Genomic DNA, 19,040 nt, shown 5'->3' with positions numbered 1-19,040 from the left:
TAGTGTGCAACGCAGAGACAAGGGTGTCAAGAGTGACACATTAGAGATATTGTGTATGACGCAGAGAAAAGGGTGTTGTGTGACACGGAGAGTAGGAGTGTCGTGTGACACAGAAAAGGGTGTCTAGTGGACACGGTTGAGCAGGAGCGTCATTACACGGAAGAAAGAGTGTCAAGTGACACAGTTGAGAAGGAGCGTCACAACACACCACGGATAAGTGTCGTGAGAGACACGGAGCGTCATAAGGAGTTGATTGTAATTTATTTATTGTACAAGTGTTACTTGTAATTTATTATTTTAGCATAGATATACAGTGGACCCCCGCATACCGATTTTAATCCGTGCAAGAGGGCTCATTGGTATGCGAAATAATCGGTATGTGAATGAATTTTCCCCATAAGAAATAATGGAAATCAAATTAATCCGTGCAAGACACCCAAAAGTATGAAAAAAAAAATTTTTTACCACATGAAATATACATTTTCCTACACACAAAGAGAAGGATACATGCACAGTAGTAGAGTAGTACATGCACAGTATATATTGTGCATGTACTAGTCTACTAAATGAAGAATAAATGACACTTACCTTTATTGAAGATGCAGCAATGACTGATGAGACACTGTGTCCTGGGAGTGCGTTTTCCTCCTGAGTACTCTAGGTCCTGTTTGGCATTTTCTTCCAGAACAGGCCTTATCACACTGTGTATGTCACTACGATTCTTAAATCTCTCAAACCAACCTTTGCTGGCTTTAAATTCATCAATATGAGCACTAGTTCCAGGCATTTTTCCCTGTTCACCTGGGTGTTAGTCGACTGGTGTGGGTTGCATCCTGGGAGACAAGATTAAGGACCCCAATGGAAATAAGTTAGACAGTCTTCGATGACACTGACTTTTTTGGGTTATCCTGGGTGGCAAATCCTCTGGGGTTAATTGTTTCTTGGTATATTCTCAATAAGCCACACCAACAACAGTGCTACAGCAGCAGCAGACGATGCTACAGCAGCAGCAGCAGCTGACAGTGCAGCAGCAGCAGACGATGCTACAGCAGCAGCAGCTGACAGTGCAGCAGCAGCAGCAGCAGCTGTACTACCAATAGTAGCGATGGTTGATTGGGGTTCATTATACAACCTGGCCAGCTCGGAGACACGCACTCCACTTTCATACTTATCAATGATCTTTTTCTTCATCTCTATAGTAATTCTCACCCTTATTGCTGTAGGGTTGGCACTAGAAGCTTTCTTGGGGCCCATGGTCACTTATTTTCCAGATAAAATCACCAAAAACACTGTAATAATACGAAATGTTACGATTGTATGCTTGGATGCTACCGCGGAGGCTGGCTGGTAAACAATGCCACCGGCAGAACATGTGAGGCTGGCTAAGGCGCACATTGGACGCGTCTCGGACGAACAGTGGTGAGCGGGTTTTTGAGCGGTATGCGAGGCAAAATTTTTGCGATTAAAGTGAGCGGTATGCGGAATAAACGGTATGTGATGCCAACGGTATGCGGGGGTCCACTGTATATATATGACAGTAGTGTCTGTACCCTGTGTAGGGTCAGGAATTATTTATTATTTTAGATGCTAATAATTTATTATTGTAACATGTAAGTATATTTTGAATACCTCTAGACCAAAGATTGTTTTTATATAATATTAAAGATTAAAATAAATTAATGTGTATATATGTATTCCGAACTTTTATATTACTAACACTAATGTAAAACCCAATTAGTGTTTTTGTAATAGGTACCAACATTTCTTAAGAATTAGATATGACAATACAGCTGCCTGCTATCTCTTGTCTGTCATTGGCATTCAGTGCAGTCGAACATTTTACAAGAAGCTCCCAACATTTCTAACCGCCCCCCCCCCCCAAAAAAAAAAAAAAAAAAAAATTACCATCACTCATTCAGAAGCTGTCTTGCTTGAAATGTGTAGACATCACAATCCAGGTGACCCACTGAACTGCAACGTCCCCACCTCCCTCAAGTGTGGGCACTGTATTTTACACTTTCTTTCCGAACACAAGTTCTTTTAACTGCTTGCTTTCCCAGAATCTGTTTCATAAACTTTATCTTACTCACTCCAGCGACACGTTGTCATGGAAAATACTCGTCTTCGTTTACTCTGATATAACACCCTCACACAAACTTGTTGGATACTGAATCCTCTAGCACTCAGAACCTTTACTCCTCCTGAAATGCTTATGAGCTAGAATTCTGTCAGAATGTAAAACATTTAAAAAGCATTCTATCACTCGCCTAATAGACTGGTCATTCTATACTTCTTTGGATGGCTGCTATCTGCCATCCTTCTTTCTTTTGTCAGCTATCCATACCAATACTCACCATGTCAAATTAATCTTTTACTCCCTGTGTACCAGCTTAATTTTCCATTTCCTTTCAGTCACATAATCATAATATTACTTTAGCTTGTTTTTAGTCCATTATGTTTACTACATATATAAGCATTCCATCCTCCATTTTCTAATATAAATATTTTCTACTCTACAGCCTCTGCTCACTTAACAATGGAGTTTCATTCTTAAGACCATGTCGTTCATTGAATTTGTCACTAAGTGATGGACATACTATAATGGTAGTGGGTTTGTGTCAACCATCTTTGATATTTTTTTAATGTCACTTTTGCACCATTTATAACATTTCTGGTATATTTTTAAATGTTTATATAGTAGTGTACTGTATATTGAAATAAACAGAATGGAGGAAATCAGCTCTAATATAAATTATTTAGGTATAAATACTAGTCAGAGAGCCCATTGCAAGTCCGAGGCGTCGGTAATGTTACGACTTAATCTTCACCGTAACAATAGGGGCACAAATAACTCCATTTTTTTTGTTAGTTTTATTTTATTACCAATCATTTAGCTTCATTGGTATTTGGTTAGTGAATTAAAATAACCACAAGCAATTATAAATGAAATACTATACAGCAAGAAACCCAATCTTATGTTCAAATTCTCATTAACAGAGTATGATACAATAATTTCAATTAATAATCTACTAATCTCACCATTTAACTCTTTTAGAAAGGTCTGAGGTAACGAAATAGTTATCTTTCATAAGTGACATAAATTACCAGACTACAGGAAACTAATGGCAAAGGCAAGACTATAGACTTGGTTTAAAGTTTTAGTTTAAGCTAGGAGCTTTGGGTTGAAGACCCGTACCGAGTCAGAGCTAGGAGCTGACTCACTCACTCAACTACTCCATAGTATGACTTCAGCTCGGTCAGAAGGTGACGCGTGGCGTCAATTCTAGAACCACCAATTGGTCACTACAGTAGTGGTTACACATTCGTAATACCTAACCTAATAATAATATAATATAATACAATATAATACAATGAGAGTACTTTTGATGATTCATACTGTACCCGATAATATATAGCCGAACCTGCTTTATCTAGCTAGTAATAAAGTGGTTTGCGATATATTATTACAGAACTTATTTTAACCAGGCCTTTTATTTTTGTATATAATGGAGTGAAGTAGGGGCGCGTAACAGTAAACGAGTACGTCGCTAAGTGAGGAGAGGCTGTATTTACTATATCTTGTTCATGCCAGTTGCTTTTTTGATTGATACTTTTTGATATTCAGCCTTTGTAGCTGTGCTTTTTGTCAGTAGTACTTTTTTTTTTATTATCACACTGGCCGATTCCCACCAAGGCAGGGTGGCCTGAAAAAGAAAAACTTTCACCATCATTCACTCCATCACTGTCTTGCCAGAAGGGTGCTTTACACTACAGTTTTTAAACTGCAACATTAACACCCCTCCTTCAGAGTGCAGGCACTGTACTTCCCATCTCCAGGACTCAAGTCCGGCCTGCCGGTTTCCCTGAACCCCTTCATAAATGTTACTTTGCTCACACTCCAACAGCACGTCAAGTATTAAAAACCATTCGTCTCCATTCACTCCTATCAAACACGCTCACGCACGCCTGCTGGAAGTCCAAGCCCCTTGCACACAAAACCTCCTTTACCCCCTCCCTCCAACCTTTCCTAGGCCGACCCCTACCCCGCCTTCCTTCCACTATAGACTGATACACTCTTGAAGTCATTTTGTTTCGCTCCATTCTCTCTACATGTCCGAACCACCTCAACAACCCTTCCTCAGCCCTCTGGACAACAGTTTTGGTAATCCCGCACCTCCTCCTAACTTCAAACTACGAATTCTCTGCATTATATTCACACCACACATTGCCCTCAGACATGACATCTCCACTGCCTCCAGCCTTCTCCTCGCTGCAACATTCATCACCCATGCTTCACACCCATATAAGAGCGTTGGTAAAACTATACTCTCATACATTCCCCTCTTTGCCTCCAAGGACAAAGTTCTTTGTCTCCACAAACTCCTAAGTGCACCACTCACCCTTTTCCCCTTATCAATTCTATGATTCACCTCATCCTTCATAGACCCATCCGCTGACACGTCCACTCCCAAATATCTGAATACATTCACCTCCTCCATACTCTCTCCCTCCAATCTGATATCCAATCTTTCATCACCTAATATTTTTGTTATCCTCATAACCTTACTCTTTCCTGTATTCACTTTTAATTTTCTTCTTTTGCACACCCTACCAAATTCATCCACCAATCTCTGCAAGTTCTCTTCAGAATCTCCCAAGAGCACAGTGTCATCAGCAAAGAGCAACTGTGACAACTCCCACTTTATGTGTGATTCTTTATCTTTTAACTCCACACCTCTTGTCAAGATCCTCGCATTTACTTCTCTTACAACCCCATCTATAAATATATTAAACAACCACGGTGACATCACACATCCTTGTCTAAGGCCTACTTTTACTGGGAAATAATTTCCCTCTTTCCTACATACTCTAACTTGAGCCTCACTATCCTCGTAAAAACTCTTCACTGCTTTCAGTAACCTACCTCCTACACCATACACCTGCAACATCTGCCACATTGCCCCCTATCCACCCTGTCATACGCCTTTTCCAAATCCATAAATGCCACAAAGACCTCTTTAGCCTTATCTAAATACTGTTCACTTATATGTTTCACTGTAAACACCTGGTCCACACACCCCCTACCTTTCCTAAAGCCTCCTTGTTCATCTGCTATCCTATTCTCCGTCTTACTCTTAATTCTTTCAATAATAACTACCATACACTTTACCAGGTATACCCAACAGACTTATCCCCCTATAATTTTTGCACTCTTTTGTCCCCTTTGCCTTTATACAAAGGAACTATGCATGCTCTCTGCCAATCCCTAGGTACCTTACCCTCTTCCATACATTTATTAAATAATTGCACCAACCACTCCAAAACTATATCCCCACCTGCTTTTAACATTTCTATCTTTATCCCATCAATCCCGGCTGCCTTACCCCCTTTCATTTTACCTACTGCCTCACGAACTTCCCCCACACTCACAACTGGCTCTTCCTCACTCCTACAAGATGTTATTCCTCCTTGCCCTATACACGAAATCACAGCTTCCCTATCTTCATCAACATTTAACAATTCCTCAAAATATTCCCTCGATCTTCCCAATACCTCTAACTCTCCATTTAATAACTCTCCTCTTCTATTTTTAACTGACAAATTCATTTGTTCTCTAGGCTTCCTTAACTTGTTAATCTCACTCCAAAACTTTTTCTTATTTTCAACAAAATTTGTTGATAACATCTCACCCACTCTCTCATTTGCTCTCTTTTTACATTGCTTCACCACTCTTTTAACCTCTCTCTCTTTTTCTCCATATACTCTTCCCTCCTTGCATCACTTCTACTTTGTAAAAACTTCTCATATGCTAACTTTTTCTCCCTTACTACTCTCTTTACATCATCATTCCACCAATCGCTCCTCTTCCCTCCCGCACCCACTTTCCTGTAACCACAAACTTCTGCTGAACACTAACACTACATTTTTAAACCTACCCCATACCTCTTCGACCCCATTGCCTATGCTCTCATTAGCCCATCTATCCTCCAATAGCTGTTTATATCTTTCCCTAACTGCCTCCTCTTTTAGTTTATAAACCTTCACCTCTCTCTTCCCTGATGCTTCTATTCTCCTTGTATCCCATCTACCTTTTACTCTCAGTGGAGCTACAACTAGAAAGTGATCTGATATATCTGTGGCCCCTCTATAAACATGTACATCCTGAAGTCTACTCAACATTGTATTGTAAATTCTTCACTTGCATGCAAAACAAGTTCCCCATTTTTCACATCATTGTGGTCTTTACTGTTTGTATCCAACTTAGATATAATGGACTAATAGGGGGTGTCCCATTACATCAGTATGTTAAAAAATAGTACAACCTCTCCTCACTTACCAATGTATTCGTTTACCGACTACTCGGGGTTACGACCAGCTCTCCGCGCCCAATATGCAAACCTATGTATATTAGAGGTGATTTCCTCTATTCTGTTTATAGCAGTAGTGTACTGTAAACTGTAATAAACATTTAAAAATCTACTAAAAAGTTACAAATGGGGTAGACGTGACATTAAAAAAATATCTAAAGATGGTTGACACAAACCCACTACCAGTACAGTATGCTCCTCGCTTAACCAGTTCACTTACCAACCTACTTTCAGGAACGAAACTCGGTTGTTAAGTGAGGAGAGGCTGCAATAGAATGCACGAAAGTACTCTGCTGCATACCTAATATAGCACTTATCACACAATTTACAGATACAGTGGATCCCCGGTTAACGATATTTTTTCACTCCAGAAGTATGTTCAGGTGCCAGTACTGACCGAATTTGTTCCCATAAGGAATATTGTGAAGTAGATTAGTCCATTTCAGACCCCCAAACATACACGTGCAAACGCACTTACATAAATACACTTACATAATTGGTCGCATTCGGAGGTGATCGTTATGCGGGGGTCCACTGTATATTGCAATAAGCATTGTAAATTAATAAATTAAAAGAACGATTTACCCAGTGGCTTTTGCCCATGATTTTAAAAGTCCATTATATCAAGGTCTTATATTGAGCTTTGGACGTATTCAGTATTTTTATTTTAGTTTTGATCTCCCACTAAACTTCCGTTTTATCGGACTCGTATATTCAGTATGCTCTTATGTTAATCTCTCATGTCTTTTGTTTTTATAAATGTTTATTATTATTTCTAGGTCTTGAAGAGGAGAAGAGTGTTGGATTCCATGAGCATGTCTTCCTGGGGCATCACCTAGATGGTTGGTGTCCACAACGAGGCCCCATCAGGCACTTCATGGAATTGGTGTGCACCGGACTTTCCAAAAATCCGTACATGACTGTGGAGCGTAAACGTGCTCATCTAGAGTGGTATAAGAACTATTTTAAGGAAAAGGAGGAATTGCTGAAGGAACTTGGAGCAATAGAAGCTACTCCATAAGGATTTGGAAGAAACTATTGTAGAGAAAACAAATTTTATTCAAAATTATGAATGGCAATTTAAGATTAAAATATGGATATTGTACAGTATATTGTAATTTAGTACTCTGGTTTATGTAAAACACTATATTTATTTTTTTATGTGACTTCATGGTTTGAGAATTAGTCCTGTAGGGAAGAAACCAGTTACTAGTCTGGAAATGTAAGTGATTAAACTGTCATATTTGAAAATTAAATGTCTTAACTGATAGGACCATTGTCTTTATTTACTTTATGCTTTAGTCAGTTTCTCTACCTATGTTATTTAGTTTAATTTAGGATGAAGTTATTTAATGAAAGTTAACCGATTCTAACCACTATTGCCAATAAATGCTTAAAAGCAAGGATATGCTTTGGTACATAGATGGAAAAAAAGAAACTACCAGGAAGACTGAAGAAGCATGATAGCAAAATTTCATTATTCACATTTTAGTGTCGCTGTCACTTTTTCTCGAGTCATGGTAAAAAAAGAGTGGAATTTGCTTAGGAGACAATGTTGTTAACACCGCACCAGATACTCTAGAGTTCACATATTGCCTTAAAGAACCTTATTTTAAAAAAAATCTCAAGCACTACAGTTAATGAGTGAAAAGTAGCCAACTTTTCTGTGAATTAATATCTATTACACCATCTACATTTTGACACGTAAGCTAAAATCTGGAGATGAAACTGGATGGTGTTTCTTTCCCTCCCATGGCATTATCATGTTGCAGTGGTTGCAGTTCTCCCATGCAGATGTACAGTACTGTATTTATATACGTATAAACACAAGCCTGTTGATATGCAATATAGACACAATGAAACGTAGTAATATTCACCGTGGCTATTTTAACCCTTTCAGGGTCCAAGGCCAAAATCTGAAGTGGTGCCCCAGTGTCCAAGAATTTTAAAAAAAAAAATTGTTATTTTTTTCTTATGAAATGGTAGAGAATCTTTTTGTGAATGTAATAAAACAAAAAGTACGAAATTTGATGGGAAATTGACGAAATTATGCTCTCGTGAATTTTGATGTGTCAGCGATATTTACGAATCGGCGATTTTGCCGACTTTGACTCCCATTTTAGGCCAATTACATTATTCCAGTCAACCAAATTCTTAGCTATTTCACTAGGATTACTTCTATTCTATCGATTGAGCACAAGAAATCGCCAAGTCAACTGTTTCAACTACAAAATAAAGTGACCGGAAATTGGTAATTTGGCCAATTTAACACAAAGTTCAAAATATTCCAATTTCAAAATAGGATCCAGAATAAACAATGTAGGTATTCCTGGCACTAAACTAACATTTCCTCTGTTCATTAGTTACGTTTTGAGGCTTTACAAATAAATTCCATTTTGATTTTTTATTCACATAATGAATTTTTATTCACACCAAAAAATAGAAGATTTACTGTTATGCAATATTGTAATAATTGTATAAATATCATCACCACATTTATGAATGTATATTAGACCCACCAGCTGGCGTGTATTAGACGTGTGAGGTCATTTGTTTACTCTTGAACATCGGCAAAAATTTAACATTTCCGCCACTTTGAGCTCAGTTTCAAGCCATTTCCAGTGCTAAAACCAATCAAAATTATCTCTATTTCTGTAATATGTCTTCCATTCTATCAAATGAGACCAAGAAATCACAAATACAACTATAAAAAACATACGAAAAAACACTGCAAAGTAGCTGTTTTAATCGAAAATCACGGTCTCGTTTTTTTCCTCTCATTATACACAGTGTGCTGCAGGATTTGTTTTATGTGGTGCACACATACCACATAGATGTATTCTCTCATATCTAGGCCCAAATTTACCACTCAGTTTATCAAAGTGAGCTGAGCTCATGACGTAGATCTACGGTTTGGACACTGAACGTAAAGCCGTAGATCTACGGGATGGACCCTGAAAGGGTTAAATATTATGGTATTGCCTGTTTTTTGTGATCTTATTGCACAAGTCTGTTAACCCTTCAACTGTCCAAACATTGATCTACGTTTGCACTGCTAGCGCTCCGAAAGTAGATCTACATTTCATTTTACACGCTTTCAAATGAAAACAAAAAGATAGATCTATGTTCGGAGTGCTAGCGGTGCACACGTAGCTCTACGCTTGGACAGTTTAAGGGTTAACTATACCAAGTAAACTGTGTGGTAAAATTATCATTGAAAGAGTTATAAGACAAAGAAGATCAAAAGTAAAAGCAAAGTAAGATTTCAGAGAAAATGGAGGATTTAGGAGAGGTAGGAGATGTGTAGACCAAGTATTCCCATTAAAGTATTAAAATAAAAGTACTCAGATAAAAATAATGAACTCTACTGCATTTATGGATTTAGAAAAGGTGGATATAGAAATATAAAGACCATTATGGTGTATGATGACATAGAAATTAATGAATTAAAATTAATCAATGAATCTGAAACAATAATAAAATTAAATATACAGTGGTACCTCCAGTTTCGAACAGCTCCCACTCGAACAGTTATTTAAGTGTATTTTTTAAGTGCTTTCGTAAGTGTTTTTGGGGTTCTGAAACGGACTAATCTAATTTTCATTACTCCTTATGGGAACAAATTCTTTCGGTAACAGCACTTGAACAGCCTTCTGGAACGAATTAAGTTCGTAACTCAAGGTACCACTGTAGTACTCTTTTGTGTATATAATGTGCATGTTGCATTACAAAACTTTTGTGAAAAACATGATACAGTAGTTAACATTAAAAGTATGAATGAATCATTTACATGTTTGTCCTTTGTATTAATTTTCTCAGAAGGTTGGTAGACAGCAACCGCCTAGGGAAGTACTACCGTCCTGCGAAGTGAGTGTAAAACAAAAGCCTGTACTTGTTTTACATGATGGTAGGATTACTAGTGTCTTTTTTCTGTCTCATAAACATGCAAGATTTCAGGTACATCTTGCTACTTCTACTTACACTTAGGTCACACTACACATGTACAAGCATATTTATACACAAACCCCTCTGGGTTTTCTTTTATTTTCTTACTAGTTCTTGTTTATTTCCTCTTATCTCCATGGGGAAGTGGAACAGAATTTTTCTTCCGTAAGCCATGCATGTTGTAAGAGGCGACTAAAATGCCGGGAGCAAGGGGCTAGTAACCCCTTCTCCTGTATACATTACTAAATTTAAACAGAGAAACTTTTGTTTTTCTTTTTGGGCCACCCTGCTTCGGTGGGATACGGCCGGTTTGTTGAAAGTAGTAGTAGTTAAGTGATGGGTGTCATACTGCAAAAATTGTGTGGTCAACCAAATGGTCAAAACATTTCATTTCCTATCTCATTCTTGTGTTATTGTGGTGTACACTGATGGTTCTAAATCTCCCGATGGTGTCAGGATTTAGAGTGAGATGCAAGGTCTTGCTTACAGATACATGAAAAACAACAGTTACAGCCCTGCAAGAACTGTCAGGTCACACTATCAGTTCACTTTATCTTAATAGATTGTCCTGTCTGTCTGAGGACATGCAGGATTCATTTCCAACATCTGCTCTGACCTAATTCACTCGCTCAAACTGACCTCCTTGCTGAATGTCCTACCTCTGGCCAAAAACAATTTATTTAAGAGACTGACCTGTTGCACTAACTTCATTTTCCTCTTGCACTAATCCCCACCTCCAGTATCACCCACCCTTCACTTATAATCTTTGCATATTCCCACTTCCCCCAAGTCCCCCTCTGCAGTGCTATATGATCCTTATGGCTTCAGCGCTTTCCCTGATAATTTTTTTTTTAACACTGGCTGTATCCCACTGAGGCAGGGTTACCTACTAAGAAAAACGAAAGTTTCTTTTTAAATTTAATAATTTATACAGGTGAAGAGGTTACTAGCCCCTTGCTCCCGGCATTTTAGTCGCCTTATATGGCACGCATGTCTTACAGAGGAATTCTTTTCTCACTTCCCCATGGAGGAATATTAATAATAATTTGTGTTACTGTTGCTGTGCTGTGATCATGCTGAGGATAGCACACTGCTCTCTCCTGTGTTACTGATGCTGTGTGAGTTTAATATTCTTACTGTGCACCCCATACCCATGGTGTGGGAAGTCAAAAGATTAAAAAGACACACTTTTTTTTTTTTCAACAAGTTGGCCGTCTCCCACCGAAAGAAAGAAAATCCCCAAAAAGAAAATGCTTTCATCATCATTCAACACTTTCACCACACTCACACATAATCACTGTTTTTGCAGAGGTGCTCAGAATACAACAGCTTAGAAGCATATACATATAAAGATACACAACATATCCCTCCAAACTGCCAATATCCCAAACCCCTCCTTTAAAGTGCAGGCATTGTACTTCCCATTTCCAGGACTCAAGTCCGACTATATGAAAATAACCAGTTTCCCTGAATCCCTTCACTAAATATTACCCTGCTCACACTCCAACAGATCGTCAGGTCCCAAGTACCATTCGCCTCCATTCACTCCTATCTAACACGCTCACGCACGCTTGCTGGAAGTCCAAGCCCCTTGCCCACAAAACCTCCTTTACCCCCTCTCTCCAACCCTTTCGAGGACGACCCCTACCTTGCCTTCCTTCCCCTATAGATTTATATGCTTTCCATGTCATTCTACTTTGATCCATTCTCTCTAAATGACCAAACCACCTCAACAACCCCTCTTTTGCCCTCTGACTAATACTTTTATTAACTCCACACCTTTTCCTAATTTCCACACTCCGAATTTTCTGCATAATATTTACACCACACATTGCCCTTAGACAGGACATCTCCACTGCCTCCAACCATCTCCTCGCTGCTGCATTTATCACCCAAGCTTCACACCCATATAAGAGTGTTGGTACTACTATACTTTCATACATTCCCTTCTTTGCCTCCATAGATAATGTTTTTTGACTCCACATATACCTCAATGCACCACTCACCTTTTTTCCCTCATCAATTTTATGATTAACCTTATCCTTCATAAATCCATCCGCCGACACGTCAACTCCCAAGTATCTGAAAACATTTACTTCTTCCACACTCCTCCCCAATTTGATATCCAATTTTTCTTTATATAAATCATTTGATACCCTCATCACCTTACTCTTTTCTATGTTCACTTTCAACTTTCTACCTTTACACACATTCCCAAACTCATCCACTAACCTTTGCAATTTTTCTTTAGAATCTCCCATAAGCACAGTATCATCAGCAAAAATTAACTGTGCTAATTCCCATTTTGAATTTGATTCCCCATAATTTAATCCCACCCCTCTCCCGAACACCCTAGCATTTACTTCTTTTACAACCCCATCTATAAATATATTAAACAACCATGGTGACATTACACATCCCTGTCTAAGACCTACTTTTACCGGGAAGTAGTCTCCCTCTCTTCTACACACCCTAACCTGAGCCTCACTATCCTCATAAAAACTCTTTACAGCATTTAGTAACTTACCACCTATTCCATAAACTTGCAACATCTGCCACATTGCTCCTCTATCCACTATCATATGCCTTTTCTAAATCCATAAATGCAATAAAAACTTCCCTACCTTTATCTAAATACTGTTCACATATATGCTTCAATGTAAACACTTGATCTACACATCCCCTACCCACTCTGAAACCTCCTTGCTCATCCGCAATCCTACATTCTGTCTTACCTCTAATTCTTTCAATTATAACCCTACCATACACTTTTCCTGGTATACTCAATAAACTTATTCCTCTATAATTTTTACAATCTCTTTTGTCCCCTTTCCCTTTATATAAAGGGACTATACATGCTCTCCGCCAATCCCTAGGTACCTTCCCCTCTTTCATACATTTATTAAACAAAAGTACCAACCACTCCAACACTATATCCCCCCCTGCTTTTAACATTTCTGTCATGATCCCATCAGTTCCAGCTGCTTTACCCCCTTTCATTCTACGTAATGCCTCGCGTACCTCCCCCACACTTACATTCTGCTCTTCTTCACTCCTAAAAGATGGTATACCTCCCTGACCAGTGCATGAAATTACCACCTCCCTTTCTTCCTCAACATTTAAAAGTTCCTCAAAATATTCTCGCCATCTACCTAATACCTCCCTCTCCCCATCTACTAACTCCCCTACTCTGTTTTTAACTGACAAATCCATACTTTCCCTAGGCTTTCTTAACTTGTTTAACTCACTCCAAAATTTTTTTCTTATTTTCATTAAAATTTCTTGACAGTGCCTCTCCCACTCTATCATCTGCTCTCCTTTTGCACTCTCTCACCACTCTCTTCACCTTTCTTTTACTGTCCATATACTCTGCTTTTCTTATAACACTTCTGCTTTGTAAAAACCTCTCATAAGCTAACTTTTTCTCTTTTATCACACCCTTTACTTCATCATTCCACCAATCACTCCTCTTTCCACCTGCCCCCACCCTCCTATAACCACAAACTTCTGCCCCACATTCTAATACTGCATTTTTAAAAAGACACACATTTGGTCCAAAGTTTTGATAAGTTAGTTCAATACCACTATTTCCATATTGATATCTGGTTACAATCATAATGAGTTATTCATGCAGACATGAATTAGGTCACAAAAATATAGTTATTTTCCTGAATTTCAGTTAAGATAGCGAGGAGCAGACCGGCAGTTCCTACTCATGAAATGTTTGTTGTTACTGGTCAACCTGGCTGTTTCCTGACCACATGAGTGAAAAAATATTGCAGGCAGGAAATTCATCTGAATAAAACTGACCTAATTTTGTTGTTGTTGTGTGTGTATATGTGTACTCACCTACTTATGGTTCCAGGGTTCAATTCACAGCTCTTGGCATGTGTGTGCAAGCATGTACATTTATGTGTGTGTGTTTGTACTTGCCTCTATGTAGTTTCAGGGGTCGAGTCTGTGTGTGTGCGTGCATGTGCACACGAGTTCGTGTGTGTGTGTGTGTGTGTGTGTGTGTGTATACTCACCTAGTTGAGGTTGCGGGGGTCGAGTCCGAGCTCCTGGCCCCGCCTCTTCACTGATCGCTACTAGGTCACTCTCCCTGAGCCATGAGCTTTATCATACCTCTGCTTAAAGCTATGTATGGATCCTGCCTCCACTACATCGCTTCCCAAACTATTCCACTTACTGACTACTCTGTGGCTGAAGAAATACTTCCTAACATCCCTGTGATTCATCTGTGTCTTCAGCTTCCAACTGTGTCCCCTTGTTACTGTGTCCAATCTCTGGAACATCCTGTCTTTGTCCACCTTGTCAATTCCTCTCAGTATTTTGTATGTCGTTATCATGTCCCCCCTATCTCTCCTGTCCTCCAGTGTCGTCAGGTTGATTTCCCTTAACCTCTCCTCGTAGGACATACCTCTTAGCTCTGGGACTAGTCTTGTTGCAAACCTTTGCACTTTCTCTAGTTTCATCACATGCTTGGCTAGGTGTGGGTTCCAAACTGGTGCCGCATACTCCAATATGGGCCTAACGTACACGGTGTACAGGGTCCTGAATGATTCCTTATTAAGATGTCGGAATGCTGTTCTGAGGTTTGCTAGGCGCCCATATGCTGCAGCAGTTATTTGGTTGATGTGCGCTTCAGGAGATGTGCCTGGTGTTATACTCACCCCAAGATCTTTTTCCTTGAGTGAGGTTTGTAGTCTCTGACCCCCTAGACTGTACTCCGTCTGCGGCCTTCTTTGCCCTTCCCCAATCTTCATGACTTTGCACTTGGTGGGATTGAACTCCAGGAGCCAATTGCTGGACCAGGTCTGCAGCCTGTCCAGATCCCTTTGTAGTTCTGCCTGGTCTTCGATCGAGTGAATTCTTCTCATCAACTTCACGTCATCTGCAAACAGGGACACCTCAGAGTCTATTCCTTCCGTCATGTCGTTCACAAATACCAGAAACCACTGGTCCTAGGACTGACCCCTGCGGGACCCCGCTGGTCACAAGTGCCCACTCTGACACCTTGCCACGTACCATGACTCGCTGCTGTCTTCCTGACAAGTATTCCCTGATCCATTGTAGTGCCTTCCCTGTTATCCCTGCTTGGTCCTCCAGTTTTTGCACCAATCTCTTGTGTGGAACTGTGTCAAACGCCTTCTTGCAGTCCAAGAAAATGCAATCCACCCACCCCTCTCTCTCTTGTCTTACTGCTGTCACCATGTCATAGAACTCCAGTAGGTTTGTGACACAGGATTTCCCGTCCCTGAAACCATGTTGGCTGCTGTTGATGAGATCGTTCCTTTCTAGGTGTTCCACCACTCTTCTCCTGATAATCTTCTCCATGATTTTGCATACTATACATGTCAGTGACACTGGTCTGTAGTTTAATGCTTCATGTCTGTCTCCTTTTTTAAAGATTGGGACTACATTTGCTGTCTTCCATGCCTCAGGCAATCTCCCTGTTTCGATAGATGTATTGAATATTGTTGTTAGGGGTACACATAGCGCCTCTGCTCCCTCTCTCAATACCCATGGGGAGATGTTATCTGGCCCCATTGCCTTTGAGGTATCTAGCTCACTCGGAAGCCTCTTCACTTCTTCCTCGGTTGTGTGCACTGTGTCCAGCACTTGGTGGTGTGCCCCACCTCTCCGTCTTTCTGGAGTCCCTTCCGTCTCCTCTGTGAACACTTCTTTGAATCTCTTGTTGAGTTCTTCACATACTTCACGGTCATTTCTTGTTGTCTCTCCTCCTCCCTTCCTTAGCCTGTGTGTGTGTGTGTGTGTGTGTGTGTGTTTTTACTCACCTATATGTGGTTACAGGAGAGTGTGTGTGTATGTGTGTGTGTTTTTACTCACCTATATGTGGTTACAGGATTGAGTGTGTGTGTGTGTGTGTGTGTGTGTGTGTGCTTGCACTGATTCATGTTTTCAGGGGGGTCGAGTCCTGGCTCCTGGCCCAGACTTTTAAGCACTTCAACCAGTATTACAGGCCTCTTGGACGATATATTTACTCTATAAACTGTGGATGGAGTTTGACTCTACCTTCACATCCGGTTTCTTCCTCTTTTCTATCTCGAGACTAAAAAAAGCACTGTCTAATATCCTCGTGACTCGTGTATTTTTAACTTCAATGTAGTTTTGAAGTTCCTCACACTTGGTCCTTACACTGTAAAAAAAAAAAATAAAAGTTAGCCTTATACATGTTCCAGAGTTACTGGTTTCATTTCCACTAGTCTCACCTTGTGACGTGTTCCTCATACCTATGGAACTACATATTCTGAATGCAAACCTCTACACCTTTTCAAGATTTTGAACATTTATGTCCCTGAGCCTCAGAGATGATGCTCACACTATAACTTCTAATAACTCATTTTGTTCAGCAGTTGCAAGGTAAGTGAAGAAATAAATCATAGCAGGAGTGAGCCTAGTAAATATTCGTCCTGGTTGGTTAGAACATGGATAGAACAGTGTCTAAAAGAATGTCAATAACTATGGCAAGAGACCTTGTGGGCCAGATTGACTTACAAAAACTGAAAATACTTAAGATTGAGAATAAAACAACTGAAAGTCATGTTAATAAATTTGCTAACAACCAGCATTCAGAGTATCTTGCTGCAAGTTTTGCCAAGGCTGCGGTAAAACAAACACTGTATGAGAAGTGAATACAAATTTGTACCCCTCAAGGGAAGTTCCTTGACTCTGGTGAGGGGCTCTTGATATGGGGAATTGCATCTGTGCTCCAGTTCCCTGAATTTCCATCACTGCCCCCACAGGCACCATATAATCCCTATGGGTTTAGTGCTCTCCCATGATTATAATAATGCAAATTTATAGAAAGGACAGTGCTGTAGTTTTGAATAATATAATCAAGGCAAATTCTTGATGCTGGCAAGGGGGCTCTTGAGTCAAGGAACTAGAATTAACTTCCCCTTGCATTGAACCTCATTGTCTCCCATTCCCCACATGCTGGTATCTGCCTTATGGGTTTAACTACTGAAGAGGGGTTGTTGAGGTGGTTTGGTCATTTAGAGAGAATGGATCAAAGTAGAATGACATGGAGAGTGTATAAGTCTGTAGGGGAAGGAAGGAGGGGTAGGGGTCGTCCTCGAAAAGGTTGGAGGGAGGGGGTAAATGTAGACAGCCTGTACTGTCTGCACAGACAGCCATGCTGTCTGCCAGCTTAGTTCATATTTCGCACCACTAAAGGTGCTGCCCTCTGGGCCTGCTCCAGGTCTGGAGGTTAGGCAATTCTTCGCTTGCCTAACCCTTGGGCACGACCTACGTCCACATTGGACAAATGTGACACCACCTACGACTGCTGCACTTCTCCTGCCATACGGTTTATAAGCTGCTTCTCCGCTCATATGCCGTATTCTATTCAAGATTGATGGACTGACCACATCGACTCAAGGTTGAGGGACTGATCACCTCATTCTCCTCCTGTTCTTCAAGTTTATCCTTTGTATGGACTGATGAAGCCACTGTGTGGCGAAACGTTTCCTCAATGAAGATACCCAAGAGTTGCACATGTGTCTAATTTAACAATCCCGTTATATAAAGGAGGTTTTGTGGGCGAGGGGCTTGGACTTCCAGCAAGCATGCGTGAGCGTGTTAGGAGTGAATGGAGACGAATGGTATTTGGGACATGATGAGCTGTTGGAGTGTCAGCAGGGTAATATTTAGTGAAGGGATTCAGGGAAACCGGTTATTTTTATATAGCTGGACTGAGTCCTGAAAATGGGAAGTACAATGCCTGCACTTTAAAGGAGGGGTTTGGGATATTGGCAGTTTGGAAGGATGTGTGTGTATCTTTATACATATATACTTTTAAACTGTTGTATTCTGATCACCTCTGCAAAAACAATGATTATGTGTGAGTGAGGTGAAAGTGTTGAATGATGAAAGCATTTTCTTTTTGGGGATTTTCTTTCTTTTTTGGGTCATCCTGCCTCGGTGGGAGACGGCCGACTTGTTAAAAAAAATTATATATAATGTAATAGATTATATATATATATATATATATATATATATATATATATATATATATATATATATATGTAAAATATATCATTCACACAATCATTGTCTTTGCAGAGGCGCTCTGATACGACAGTTTAGATGTCACTCCAAACAGCCAATATCCCAAACCCCTCCTTTGAAGTGCAGGCGTTGTACGTCCCACCTCCAGAACTCAAGTCTGGTTAACCGTTTTTCCAGAATCCCTTCACAAAATATTACTCTGCTCACACTCCAATAGCTTATCAGGTCCCCAAAACCATCTGTCTTTCATTCCTATCTAACATACACGTGCCTGCTACATGTCCAAGCCCCTTGCTCACAAAACCTCTTGTACCCCCTCCCTCCATCCTTTCCTAGGACGACTTCTATCCCTCCACTACAGATTTATACACCCTCCAAGTCATTCTATTTTGCTCCATTCTCTCTCAATGGCCAAATCAGATCTGTGTAAACAAGACTGACAACCAGAGATAGCTGTACCACATAAAATTTTGATTAACAAAGTCATTAATATCCAGCTTTCAAAATTAATGATTAAACATGAAAAGATATGATGCTATAGTTAACATTTCTTCGATAAACAAGCTCCGTGTCACTTCTCAGATGTTAAAAAGGCAGCCTGATAATATAACAACGCCTTAGGGCTTAGATTCACAAGATTATGCATTATTTTCCTCAGAGGTTAGGTTAGGTAAGGGTCGTCAGGAAACAGGA

The 19,040-nt window shown here is 39.9% G+C and overlaps 1 protein-coding gene across 4 annotated transcripts in view; it reads left to right on the top strand.

The window, feature by feature from the left end:
• mRpS31 (mitochondrial ribosomal protein S31) overlaps positions 1–7,638 on the top strand; it is a 65,859-nt gene extending 58,221 nt beyond the window's left edge. For 3 of the 4 annotated variants that reach the window (XM_070103234.1, XM_070103243.1, XM_070103237.1), the window contains one exon: positions 7,148–7,638. In XM_070103234.1, the coding sequence (XP_069959335.1) occupies positions 7,148–7,389 (242 nt within the window). In that variant the 3' untranslated portion in view covers positions 7,390–7,638. The remainder of the gene's footprint in view (positions 1–7,147) is intronic. The other variant, XM_070103251.1, reaches the window with a different exon arrangement.
• The last annotated feature ends 11,402 nt before the right edge of the window (positions 7,639–19,040 follow it).

Source organism: Cherax quadricarinatus, chromosome 5, assembly GCF_038502225.1.
Source record: "Cherax quadricarinatus isolate ZL_2023a chromosome 5, ASM3850222v1, whole genome shotgun sequence".
NCBI lineage: Eukaryota > Metazoa > Arthropoda > Malacostraca > Decapoda > Parastacidae > Cherax > Cherax quadricarinatus.
This window is presented reverse-complemented; position numbering and strand designations above follow the sequence as displayed.